Source organism: Trichoplusia ni, chromosome 5 (genome assembly GCF_003590095.1).
Source record: "Trichoplusia ni isolate ovarian cell line Hi5 chromosome 5, tn1, whole genome shotgun sequence".
Classification (NCBI taxonomy): Eukaryota; Metazoa; Arthropoda; class Insecta; order Lepidoptera; family Noctuidae; genus Trichoplusia; species Trichoplusia ni.
Window position 1 is genome coordinate 3923657 of NC_039482.1, and position 12891 is coordinate 3936547.

A 12891-nucleotide genomic window follows, 5' to 3' on the forward strand; every position below is an offset into this window, starting at 1 on the left:
GATACACTGGCCAGGCAGTCTATCATAACTGGAGACAAAAAGAAAACTCATCAGATATAAGTCACGTTACATCAATTCATCATAAGCTATTGCAAATGGATCTAATTTGTAACATTGACTACTTCCAATTAGTGACAAATCATATTTTTCTATTTATTACATTGAAACAGCTTTTTTCTCGGAAGCGCTGAATATTTTTACGCTTGCTTTTACTGGCAATAATCAATATATTTATCAGGAGATAAGGCTTTCAGATACGGGAGAAATTAACGAGGCCATGTTAGGAATATATTTATAAATAGTTCATATATTATTGAATTAACTTTCGGGAGGCAGATTCATCATTGTTTAAGGACAAGGACAGCGTATTTATCTGGGTTGTACGACTAGTTTCGGACCAGCTCGATGTGAGAGCAAATGATTAAGGATTCCGGTTGGGTTCGAAGTTTGTCTAGTGCTTAAGGTATAAAGTAATGACGAATGAGAACTGATGAATCATTATTAAAAAGTAAAATCAGTATAGCTTACGGTAACGTTAAGCCTTGCGTTAAATAACTCGTGGAATATTTAAAAGTATTTAGCCAAATCTCATATGATGAGAGGTCATCCCCAATCAAGAAATGAATGCGGGCACAATGAAAAGTAGCAAAGAACGGAAGCAAAATACGTATAAACTCATCCATAGCTTATTATGAACTAGCTTTTGCCCGTGACTCCGTCCGCGTGGTTAGAAGATATAAGTTATGATTTATAACTGCCCTGTTTATTCCACATTTTCCATTGTATCTTCGCTCTTATTAGTCGCAGCGTGATGGTATATATCCTAAAACCGTCCTAGATGAATGGTCTATTGAAAACAAAAAGATTTTTTCAATTTGAACCAGTAGTTCCACTCTTCAGCTTTATATATTAGTACAAATAGATTAAATAGGTAGTTGATAATAAGTTAACATGTTATTTTTTTTCAATAACGAATGTTAATATTGTTCAATAAATGTATTTCCTTCGACATTTTCATAGGACGGAAGCGTGAATGTTATTTCGTGTTATCTATAGATATTAGAAAACCTTTTTTCCGGTTAGTCCCCACACGCGTCACCGACGTCACTCTTATCGAGTATTTTGTTATGAATTTCCTCCTAAAACCAATGAATCATGATTTTGGAGATAGCTACAAGGATATTTCGGAAATATTTGTTCGGCTGCACAGCTATTGAACAAATGGACTGGTTTTGATGAGTGTGTTCCATTTTCAACCCCCGAAGCTAAAAGAGGGGGTGTTATAACGTTGACGTATCCATCTATTTGATTGTGACATTAAGTTTTTAATTAAGTTTGTTTTGTATTAAAGATGTGCAAGTGTTCTTAGACATGTTAAGTTATTGAGCCGTTTAAAAAGCCTAAATTTTTTTTTGATAGGTTTATAACATATGATTTATATACCATGGTTTGAACTAACATATATATGAAACCGTTAAGTCACCGGAAAAATAAGGTATCGTGTACAACTCAACAAATAGAGTATTTATTAAAATTTTAATTAGGTATAGTTAAGTAGGTGTTTTTAGATGTATATAGGCCTTTTATATTTTTAGAGGCTAACATATTTTACTCTTAGCTGAATACTAGCTAATGATGAACGTTTTCTTTAACAAGTACCTTCAGAACGTTGAATAATAAACATACAAAGCGAGCACAGAACCTTGTCAATTGTTCTCTTGTTCTGTAAACCCGGTGTGGGCGTTTTTGTGCCATCAGTACCCACGTCCAACTGAGTGGGCACAGCTTTAGAAGCTCAAATTAACAAGCCTGATATTTATAACTTTGAATAAAGATATTTAAAGGAGAATGAATTTGAAACACTAATGTTCAATAGCAAAAAAACTTGGTTTTTATTTGTTTTATTATTTGGGATTCACAAGCATTCAAGATACATGCACAATATATCCAAGACATTAGGATTGGCGTAGCGTATATTGGCAATATTGGAAATAATCCGTACCCCGTAAGAGAATGAAATTTGAAGAATCGCTCACCGAAAGGGTGAAAACGGAATTTTGTACCGAAGGCGCCCCTGTCTGTCATCAGGTTATAACTCATGAATTGTGATGACAAAACAGTTGGAATTTTCACAGATGATGTATTGCTATTGCCGCTATTACAACAAATAATTATATAATAAATTTAAATTGGTTTTCTATAGAATATTAATTTTGTACTGAACGTTCGGTGTCGCAAGTCAACTTGCACTTGATTGAGATTTTAGTTCTTTTGTTGTTGGACTTCTATATATTAAAGATATCATCAATGTTAGCGCTTCTATAAATGCTAATTATTCCAAAAAAGTTGGTTTTTTTACTTGTGGGAAGAAATCTGCAATCCTCCGCAACTCAAACCTATTATTATTATTCTCAGGAGAGCTATGAATGCCGATAAAAGTACAATATCAGAAGGTAACACTATTACTTACAGTTATTTGTATTGTGTCTCGTGAGTCAATACTAAGGACTAATAACTTCGACAATCTTACCATGCTAGAATATTGATATAGATATATGAATGGTAGATACAGTTTCTTGTTAGACTAGTTCTAACCACGACTTCGTCCGCGTGGGATTTAACAAAAAAATACTGTGTTATTCGAAAAGTTACTCGTTATTTAATCAGCTACCTGAAAGTAAAAGTACTGTCGAAATCGATCCAGTCATTTCAGAGATTATCCGGAACGAACCAGAAACAGACAGTCTAAAATTTTAAGTTGAGGTTAATCTTAATCTTGTCCTTTATTTTTAGTATTTGTTGTTATACTGGTAGCAGATCATACATTGTTTTTCTGTAAAACGGTTCATGAGACACAGCCTGATAACAGACAGACGAACAGACAGTGGAGTCTCAGAATAAACTAAAAATATATTAAACCTACTTTCACTACCAACGTCAGAAAACAATCTCTCAACGCTGTTTCAGATTAAATAAACTCATGATTTTGTTAAAAGGGTGCAAATAATTCATAGCTTACGTTAATAGCGGCCAGATAGTCAAGGATTATCGTAGGCGTTATTAAAGGCAGAATACATTAATTCCAGTGCCTACATGTAATTTTAGAAGGTATAAGTAGGCGAGACTAATGCCATATTATCGTATGGACTCTTCCATATTTATGAGGTGAACTGTTTGAATAAATCCTCTTGTGTTAAAACCTTTTTGGAATAAAATTTAAATTTGAATTTTGTGTCGTTATGAGTGATTTTGCTATCCATATTTAAATGGTACTTTTATTTTAATCATTTGTTTTTGGTAGACTCATATTTATTTTTATTAATACCGATGTAGAATTTTTAGGGCGAACTTTTCCCAGGGTCTTTAAAAGTACTGTTAGATTTTAAGGGTTCTCAAGAGTGAAAACAGAACTCTATTTTATGATATAAGTTATTATTTATACCTGCCCTGCTTTTTTCACATTTTCCATTGTATCTTCGCTCCTATTAGTCGCAGAGTTTCTAGCCTAAAGCCTTCCTCGATGAAAGGTCTATTCAATACAAAAAAAAAATTAGTCGTAGCGTGATGGTTTATAGCCTAAAGCCTTCCTCGATGAATAGCTATTCACCACAAAAAGAATTTTTCAATTTGGACCAGTAGTTCCTGAGATTAGCGCGTTCAAACAAACAAACTCTTCAGCTTTATATATTAGTATAGTATAGATTCTGCCTGTTTATCCCTCCATTGTCAGGTTGTATTCCTTGTTATATAATTTAAAGTACTATTTGCTATATACCTTACAAAAAGTAGGTATTATACAAAAAAAGGTCCTTAACAAATACCGTTACTTGAGTATCAAAGTTAAAGTGCATCATAAAAAGTTTACGCCTGAAGCTTTGACACCATTTACAAAAGTTTGACGTAAAAGGTTCGTATCGATGTCATTAGGACTCTTTCAGACGTGCGTGTAATTCGCGTGATTAAGCTCGTGAAAAGGCGTGTAGTGCCATGTTTCGCGGTCTTTCTAGCGCGACAAACGAGTGACTGCTTCCCCCATAATTTTCCAGTTGGGTAATCATGTAACCACTTATCTATCTTTCCAGTCAAATGCAATTGTATATGATTGGCATTTCTTTTCTCATGAAAGAACTTAACCGCCTTGGATCATTTCCGTACATTTAACCATTCAATCAGTTTAAGCGTATTAAGAAATGAATCTTATCTTTAGATGTAGTTTATATGAATATCAAAATACAGCGCATATAAACGCCAAAACGGACCGCATTAAGACCCGCAAGTGTGCAACCGGTCTTAGAGAATAAAGTGCCTATAGACGCTTTCCTTCGTCGGGTGCAAACAGTAAAAGTTAAGGGCGACTTAAATGTTTTGTAAGACATTACTCCGAGCAATGGTTTGATAGGGTCGAAGTACTTAAAGTATGAATCGAATTAGTGTTGTACTTGTATGAAACATTTCAAGAACTTTAAGATCAAGATGCTTTTTTTTCTGAAACTTTTGTAACAGTTAATACAGTTATAAGTAAAACTGAAAATAAAAGTTCAACACAAGAAAATTTACCAAAAACATAACATGGTAGGAATTTACGTCTTGAATATTGATATTGAATGCGCATTTACTTTTAATTTATAGTAATTTTTATTATTAACGGCCTTTATTATTTCAATTATTTAATCATTTCAGTTATATTAGTTAGATACAAAATAAATATACATACTTTAAATAACGGAACGTAATGCTGTATTTATTGAAGACGATAAACATTTATTCTCTGGCTTTAAACTCCCCGTACTCACAGTGTTTAAGTAAATTCAAACATTCAACAGCTCCTATGCCTCGAGCTCCTAAAGCAATACCGTTACCACTGAGTAAGCGAGACGGCACAAAACACGCATAGCGGTATCTCGCTCGCACAAACCAAACTTTATGAAGTCTAAGATCGCAGAATACATTCGTTCCGTATAACTTTTACGTTGCCGCGTTGTGAATATTTGAAACGAATAAGTTTAAATGCAACTCCCGGAAAAACTACTTTAAAAAGAAAATTCTTAGGTTTATTTTTGAAATAAAATTTCTCTGAGTCGAGTTGTGGAACATTTCTTTTTGAATTCTCATGGGGAAGAAATGTTGAATGGGGCTTTGTAAAGAGGATTTATTTGCTAGTTTTAAGGCTGTTTGCCGGTTTCGTTTGCTTGGAGAGTTGTGTAAATGTTTTAGTGTTGGGTTTTAAAACAAGACTTCCGCCATTTATGTATGTATGGTGTGACTATAGTGTAGTTCATGGAACCTTAGCTGCATAGATGAACTGTTTCTTTTTGTTTTCAACCGTTTTTGAAAAGGAGGTGTTTATCAATTCGTTGAAGTGACGTTGAAGGTTCTTTAATATTTAACATGAAAAAAGCTGTCATTTGTCTCATAATTTCATCAAGAGTTTTTGTTTTTGTTGGAAGGTGGTTATTATAGTATATTTATTTCTATTTATAAAAATATATTATTGTGTAACACTAGGTATATGGCAAGTAAATTTTGTCAATTTGTTATTACTAACTGAATATAATATCAAAAGTTTACCAAAAACATTTAACACTAATAAAATAATCTCTCTGAATAAGCTTAGGATACTTCTTCTACGGTGCGTAACTACTGCGGTCAGCTTCTTGTAATATTCCTCATCAGTAAATAAGCGGAACTGTTCTTCTAGGATAGCTATGGTCCACCCCCTCATGTTCCCTAACCAACCGATTAATATTATAATGTACAATTCAACCAATTATTTTTTTCCTTTGATTAGAACCAACAATTTCAGGAATGACCATGAAATAACTTAACAAGCCTATAATACAGAGCAATAACTCCTAACATTCTTTTAACGAAGTTTTTCAGGCAAGCAAAATTAATTTCAACGCGGGAAGGAAATAATTCTTTGACAGAAAATAAAAAAGAAAACCGCGTAAATGTAAGCATCTTTCGGCCTTTGAGTTTCCTTTGGCAACGACATCTTTTTTTCCGTTTATGTTGAAGCAGCTTGTTTTCTGCGATGGCAATTTATTTTATTTAAAAAAAATATTTGTTTTTACTTGATGCACATGAATATTGGACGTAAAATGGTAGGCTATGGGTTTTTTTTTTTCAGTCATTACTTTCCCACTGCAGGGCAAAGGCCTCCCTTAGATTCTTCCACTCTGTCCGGTCTATTGCTTTTGCCATCCACTGTTTGTGGTACGCATCCAGTTCGTCGCGCCATCTCATTCGAGGCCGTCCTCGTCACATTTAAATTCTGATGTACAACTTTCATAAACAACTTTCAGGAACGAACTCCACGGCAGCTGGTTCATCCAAGCTCTATGCAGTAAGATCGACAGCCTATCTAACACGCACGATCTTGAATCCATCATAACGGAAGTCAAACGGGATGTAGCCATCGACAAACAGCACGAAGAGTACAACAGACGAACCTTCGAAATGAACGTTAACAAACAAATGCCGGTTATGACGTCAACACTGATCAGGAAACTGTTTTTGAAGAAGTTTGGGGATCTGCCGAATGTGGAGACCTTTGTCGATAAGGTGAAAACTCCGAATGATTCAAGGAGAGAAGTCCTGGACACCATCCAGCCTAGTACCCCACTTCTGGTGCAGTTTGGGCCGTGTTCCTGCTTTTTGGGGCATTTTTCGTATTTGAGAAACTGTTTGAGGTAATTTTTGGGTTATTTTTAATTTCTGGTAAAAAATCATGGGTAGAATGAGGAAGGAGGTTTTAGCACATAAATAAGTATTATACATATGTAGAATTACTAGTTATATGATTTAACATGAAAAAGTATATTAGTTTATTAATATTTATATTTTTACTGTACTGATTTCCGAACGGCTTAATTAATTACGTCCGCCTTTGACATGCAGTGCATACAATAATCATAGGTCATATATTCTATTTTTTGTAACATATCAAAATCAAAAAGATTTTTTATCAAATAGGCAATTTTCCAGGCACTTTTAAAACGTTAAAGTCATTCCCCAGTGTCTGTTATTTTCCTATGGAAGAGAACTGTCAAGAAAATCTGACCAAAACCGCTATTATACCGTCCAAAGCTATCATTAGTTTTGTGTAAACTTTGATACACAAAAATGTAAAAAAAAAGCACCTAACCAACCACATTATTAATTCTGCATATCCATTTCCAGGTACTTCATCGAAGAGAACCCTAACGACGAAGCAGCAAAGTCTCTCCTAGAAGTCGCGAACGCATTCGAAGATAGCGTAGACTTCAACACATCCAAAGAGAAAATGAGCAAAGCTATCAGCAAACATTTAGACACGAACGCCCAATCCAGTAGATATTATAAGTTCTTGCATTTATACAAGTAACGTTGCATTTATTATACGTAGATAAACAATTAAACAAATGACAGTAGAAGAAATAAGTAATAACGAATGAAAACGAATGAAAAAAAAAACGATTGATCTTGCATTTATTATACGTAAATTAGTTTATTTTGAAACAAATGACAGTAAAACAAATTAACATGGAAATAAGAATATAAAAAAGAATGAATAATAAACTTGTTTTAGATACTAGACTGATGACTAGATATTTGAACAATATTTTATCACTCTCGCATTTATTACAAAACAAAAGATATCACACAATCTAAAATTGTCTTGTATTTTGAGTAGGACCCCAATTCCGCTTTTCACGGAACATGAATGAATTCAGTACGCGGCAGAACACTCACGGTCAATAGCATAAATTTCCAATTATTGCGTTGGCAAAATATTTTATTAAGCGAATACGAATATTGTCAAATTTAATCCTACCTCCATGCATTTATCCGCCATTGTAAGTAGCGGAATTGGGACCCTGAGAGAGAGACTTTAGGAATGAACAAAAAAATGTTTTTCTTTATTAAAGACGGTATTTGAACGAAAAATAAAAGGGAGAAATGAAATGAAATGATTCTATAGAATTTAATAAACAACATATTTTAATTTCTGCGTTTCATTGAAAAATATATTTAAGAATTTAAATACCTACTTTCTTGATTCTTCGGTAAAGTTAAAGAGTTAGTCGTAAGGTTTTTTTTGTGCTTTTGAATGAATTTATTTTAATAATATTAATTGTTATTTTATCTTTTCAATACATTTTTTTTGTAAGTATAAACCTTATGCAGGTATATTATCAATTCCATTGAAATACTCTGCATTTGTTTATGAACTTAACTCGAATTTTAAAATTGTCTGGACTTTAAACGACACTAGGACCCCTGAGTTTGTTTCGACATTTCTTCTCAGAGTAGTCAAATAGGAAATGTTAGCTAAAGCGTTCTAAAAAAAGACATGTAAAAGTGATAAAATATCCTATTTGCAAAATAAATCATTTCATTTCATTTTATTTCAATAAATGCTATTTTTCGTCAATAGCCCTACAATTACTTTACATTTACTTACGGGTGAGAATCTCGTCTACATCTTCTATACCTACTACTTACTCTAAAACTAGCTGTCGCCCGCGACTTCGTCCCCGTGGGTAGAAGATATAAGTTATGATTTATACCTGCCCTATTTTATTCACATTTTCCATTGTATTTTCGCTCCTTTTAGTCGCAGCGTGATGGTTTATAGCCTAAAGCCTTCCTTGACAAATGGTCTATTCAACACAAAAAGTTTTTCAATTTGGACCAGTAGTTCCTGAGATTAGCGCGTTCAAACAAACATACAAACAAACTCTTCAGCTTTAGCAGTGTGTCGTGGGCAGCCTCTAGCTCAGATGTGTATCAGTCAGAATGCGGGGTGAGACAAGGGGGGTTAAGCTCGCCACGGCTCTTCAACTTATATATTAACCAGCTAATCGTTGAGCTCAGCAACACCAAAGTCGGATGTCATATTGATGGAATTTGTATAAATAACATTAGCTATGCAGACGACATGGTGTTGCTGAGCCCGTCGATCGGCGCACTGAGGCGACTGCTCGCCATTTGTGAGTCATACGCATTGAAACATGGTCTCAAATATAATGGTATGAAGAGTGAATTCATGGTGTTTAAGGCAGGAAATGTAACGTACTCTGATGTTCCTGATGTGTTGCTTTCTGGCTCACCACTGCGTAGGGTGAACAAATTTAAATACTTGGGGCACTGGGTCACAGAAGATTTAAAAGATAACTGTGACATTGACAGGGAACGCAGGTCGCTGGCTGTTCGCTGTAACATGTTGGCTCGCAGGTTTGCAAGGTGTACAAAACCAGTTAAAATAACGCTCTTCAAAGCCTACTGCCAATCTTTTTACACATGCAGCCTGTGGGCCAATTACACTCAGCGAGCATACAGTGACCTGCGTGTCCAATATAATAATGCACTGAGAGTACTGTTGGGGCTACCATGGCGTTGTAGTGCGTCAGGGATGTTCGCAGAAACAGGTGTTGACGGCTTCACAGCCATCATGAGAAAACGTTGTGCTTCCCTGATGGCTCGTATGGGTGCTAGTGCCAACACTATACTCAGTGTATTTGCTGAGCGGTGGGACTCCCCAATGTTAAAACGCTGGGTCCACCTACATGTTCAATAAATGAATGGCTTATGTATTGTGACTTATATATTATGATTATTATTGTGTTTAAATTAATGTAATATAACGAATGTAATGTACCTATATTTTTTATAATGATTTTAATATGTACCTACTAACACTAGATATTAAGTTAACATTGTTACTAACACTATGGACATGGTCTGAAATAAATGATTTGATTGATTTGATTGATTATATATTAGTATATATAGATATAGATAACTACCTTGCCAAGAGATCTTCAAAATTATTTCTGCGTACCTATATTTTCAGCCAACACCCAGGGAATATAACGCCCGAATTGGTTTTATGAATCAAACTACGCAATATGAAAAGAATTTTATACCCACGTCGCTTTACACAAAACATGTCAAGGTTATCTGAAAAAAATAACTGCAAACTAACCCATTTACCAAGAATTTTATTGTTTCAAATTGCTTTCAAATCATAACATTTTTTAATATTCGTTGACAGGTGGACACAAGATGGCGGGCCCTTTCAATGGTGTTCTATTTTTGAATATTCATTGCTGGGAGGAATGTGCTTTTGTTACTCACTTATATTTCCTTATGGATTTTTCAGAAAATTCAAAATCGGATGTTCGTATGGTACCTAGTCAGATTTTCCAGTACGTACGTACCTACAATTAGATTCATTGTTTCAAGGTAGAAAAAAATCATAAACATTTACAAAGGCATAATAAATTTCAAGTAGATAGATTTCACAATGATAGAAAAAAACAGTTTCGAAAAATAACTACAACGACACTGTTAACGTTAACATGCCGTTTAAAATTTTGATACTTGTCTCAACTATTAATAAATAAATTTTATGATAATAAAAAAAACAGAATTGAACTGTTTACTGTGTGTACACCGTTAGCAATGAGGTGAGATAATGATTACCTTACTGTTTTTTTATTGCTATTAGTTTTTTTTAATTATTTCCTCACTAAGGTATTTAATCCATATCTAGCATTTGGTTTCAATAATATTCAATTCACATGCACTATGACACTCAGACTTGGGAAAGCATTACGCGGGGATCGAACCCGTCAGACCCCAACGACTAGGCCATCCTAATAACCCTCCTAAATTCTAAAACTAAAGTTAGATGTAAATATTAATTAAATAGATAGTAATATTTATTGAAATTCCAACTCATCATCATTGGCCTAGCCTTTTCCCATCTATGTTGGGGTCGGCTACCAGTCTAACCGGTTTCAGCTGAGTACCAGTGTTTTACAAGGAGCGACTACCTATCTGACCTCCTCAACCCAGTTACTTGGGCAACACGATACTCCTTGGTTAGACTGGTTGTCAGACTTTTCAAGCTTCTGACTACCTGTAACGACTATCAAAGATGTAGGAATAACAGCCGGGACCCACAATTTAACGTGCCTTCCGAAACACGGAGGAACTCGCTATGACACAGATGGTCACCCATCTACGGACCAACCGCGTCAAGCATAGCTTAACCTGTGAGCGTTTCACTTATGCGGTTATAGCTTAGCCACGAGCTGTAGTTGTAGTTGAAATTTCAACTATGTTCTAATTTAAAAACTATCACAACATCATACAAAATAATCTTTAAGCTAAGCAAATACTCCTCGTGCTATGAAAATATTTAGTTCCCCTGTTGGTATTATATTCTAAAAGGAAAATTGATAACAATGTGCATTGAAAACAGGTAAGTTAACGGTGAAAGCAGTCTCGGCGGAACTACAACAAATACTGATGTTATCCTTACAATAGAAATTGTTTTACGTATTCATATAAAGTCTGTCTGTCTGTTTGTAAACGAAAAAACAACAAAATTGTATAACATGCAGCTTTATAAAAAAATACTAGCTGTTGCTCGCGGCTTCGCTTGGTTTTAGGTTACCTATATATATATTACAAATGAAAATTTCAACTTTTTAGCTTTATAGGTTTATGAGGATTTTTACAGCCTAGTGACAGACTATCAGACAGCGGAACCTCAATAAGTTCAGTTTTTAGTTTTTACCCATTTGGTTTCAACACCCAAAAAAAAAATCCCTAGCCAATCTAGTAAAATCAATAAATTGTTGAAATTACTACTTAATCAGCCAATTAAACTAAAATGTATTATATCAAAGGCATAGCCGTAGGGCAAGCTAGTTATTAAGAACTTAACAGCAGCCACTAAACGACTTCGAACAAACAATGCTCTAGTTAGCAAACACACTTCTTTTGTATGTAAATTATTTAAACATGTCATTTTACTTTTCTCAAGCAAAACTGTTTTACCAGGATGCGTCTAAATTAATATTCTTTTGTTTTTAACATATATTTGGATTTGTATTATGTGTTGTTTAAAGCCATGAAGTTTTTTTTTTATATAGTTCGATTTTGAGATATTGCAACGACACGGCTCTTTATGGCAAAATTTTTTTTTTCTTTTTTTTCCGGCGTCTTTAGTGTCTGTACCTTATGATGTTTATAAATTGGTTTAGTTTAAATTAAGTGACAAGTATCTACCTATTATATTATGGATCGTCAAAATTGTTGTCTCTTTAAAATGTTGCCCTATTAAGATTGATACAAGATTAACCATAATAGAGAAATATTTCATGAAATATGTTCTTGAAAAAAACCAAGTTTACACTTCCGTGTGTCTGAAAAGTACTTTGTAAATAATATAATATTATTTTAACCAATTCTATTGTCTAATAAGTCATATCGACATTCAAATTACGCAAAAACAAAATAAATAACGATAATTTCTTGATATTTATAGACAACAGATGTTTTCTCATTTACGAAATTATTTTTATTTTATGTTGTGACATTTACAAAATAGCTGTTAATAATTTAGATAGATACCTAACCACTTATCTAAAAAAAGTAGGTTCCTGGGCTATTATTTAAAGATTCATTAAAAAATATATGCGACAGATTGGTGATGATATAATTTAAGTCGCGATCAAAGGCACTCATTAAAATCTCATAAACTTCTTTCTCAATTGCTTTATTAACATTCAAATTGTGTTCTTGAAATAATGCCAATTTTAACAACTACAATATTTGCGAGATCCCATTATTTTTTGGTATCAATAAATTTTGTAATTTTATATTTAAATAAGTCTAATTTGCTTTGCATTTTGATTGCTATTTAATTTTTAAAACAGTATGGTGTCAATATTAAAATGTAAATTAAATATTAATAAAGATAACACTACATAAAAACAGTCCCCAAATAATTAACTCATATACCTACCTAGACAAATACTAAAGAAAGAAGTCGATTATGTTTCTATTATTAATTTTATGTTACCAAGTCTAAATAAGGAGTACCGTGTTACC

General features: G+C 33.7%; 2 protein-coding genes across 2 annotated transcripts; both read left to right on the plus strand.

The window, feature by feature from the left end:
- Window positions 1–6294: 6294 nt before the first annotated feature.
- LOC113493880 lies at window positions 6295–7880 on the plus strand (the record flags this gene model as incomplete). The annotated part of the gene is made up of 2 exons (XM_026871912.1): window positions 6295–6692; window positions 7183–7880. Coding segments are annotated over 2 exons (582 nt in total), but the record flags the coding sequence as incomplete, so codon positions are not given.
- LOC113493881 lies at window positions 7702–9759 on the plus strand. The gene is made up of 2 exons (XM_026871913.1): window positions 7702–7735; window positions 8685–9759. Exons 1-2 carry the CDS (start codon window positions 7702–7704, stop codon window positions 9560–9562), a joined length of 912 nt encoding a protein of 303 aa, XP_026727714.1. The 3' UTR covers window positions 9563–9759.
- Window positions 9760–12891: the final 3132 nt, after the last annotated feature.

Coding starts and splice junctions, on each gene's coding strand:
- LOC113493881 (XM_026871913.1), top strand. CDS start 7,702: ATGAATGAATTCAGTACGCGGCAGAACACTCACG. Junction 7,736..8,684: donor TACGCGGCAGAACACTCACG/GTCAATAGCATA, acceptor TGGACCAGTAGT/TCCTGAGATTAGCGCGTTCA.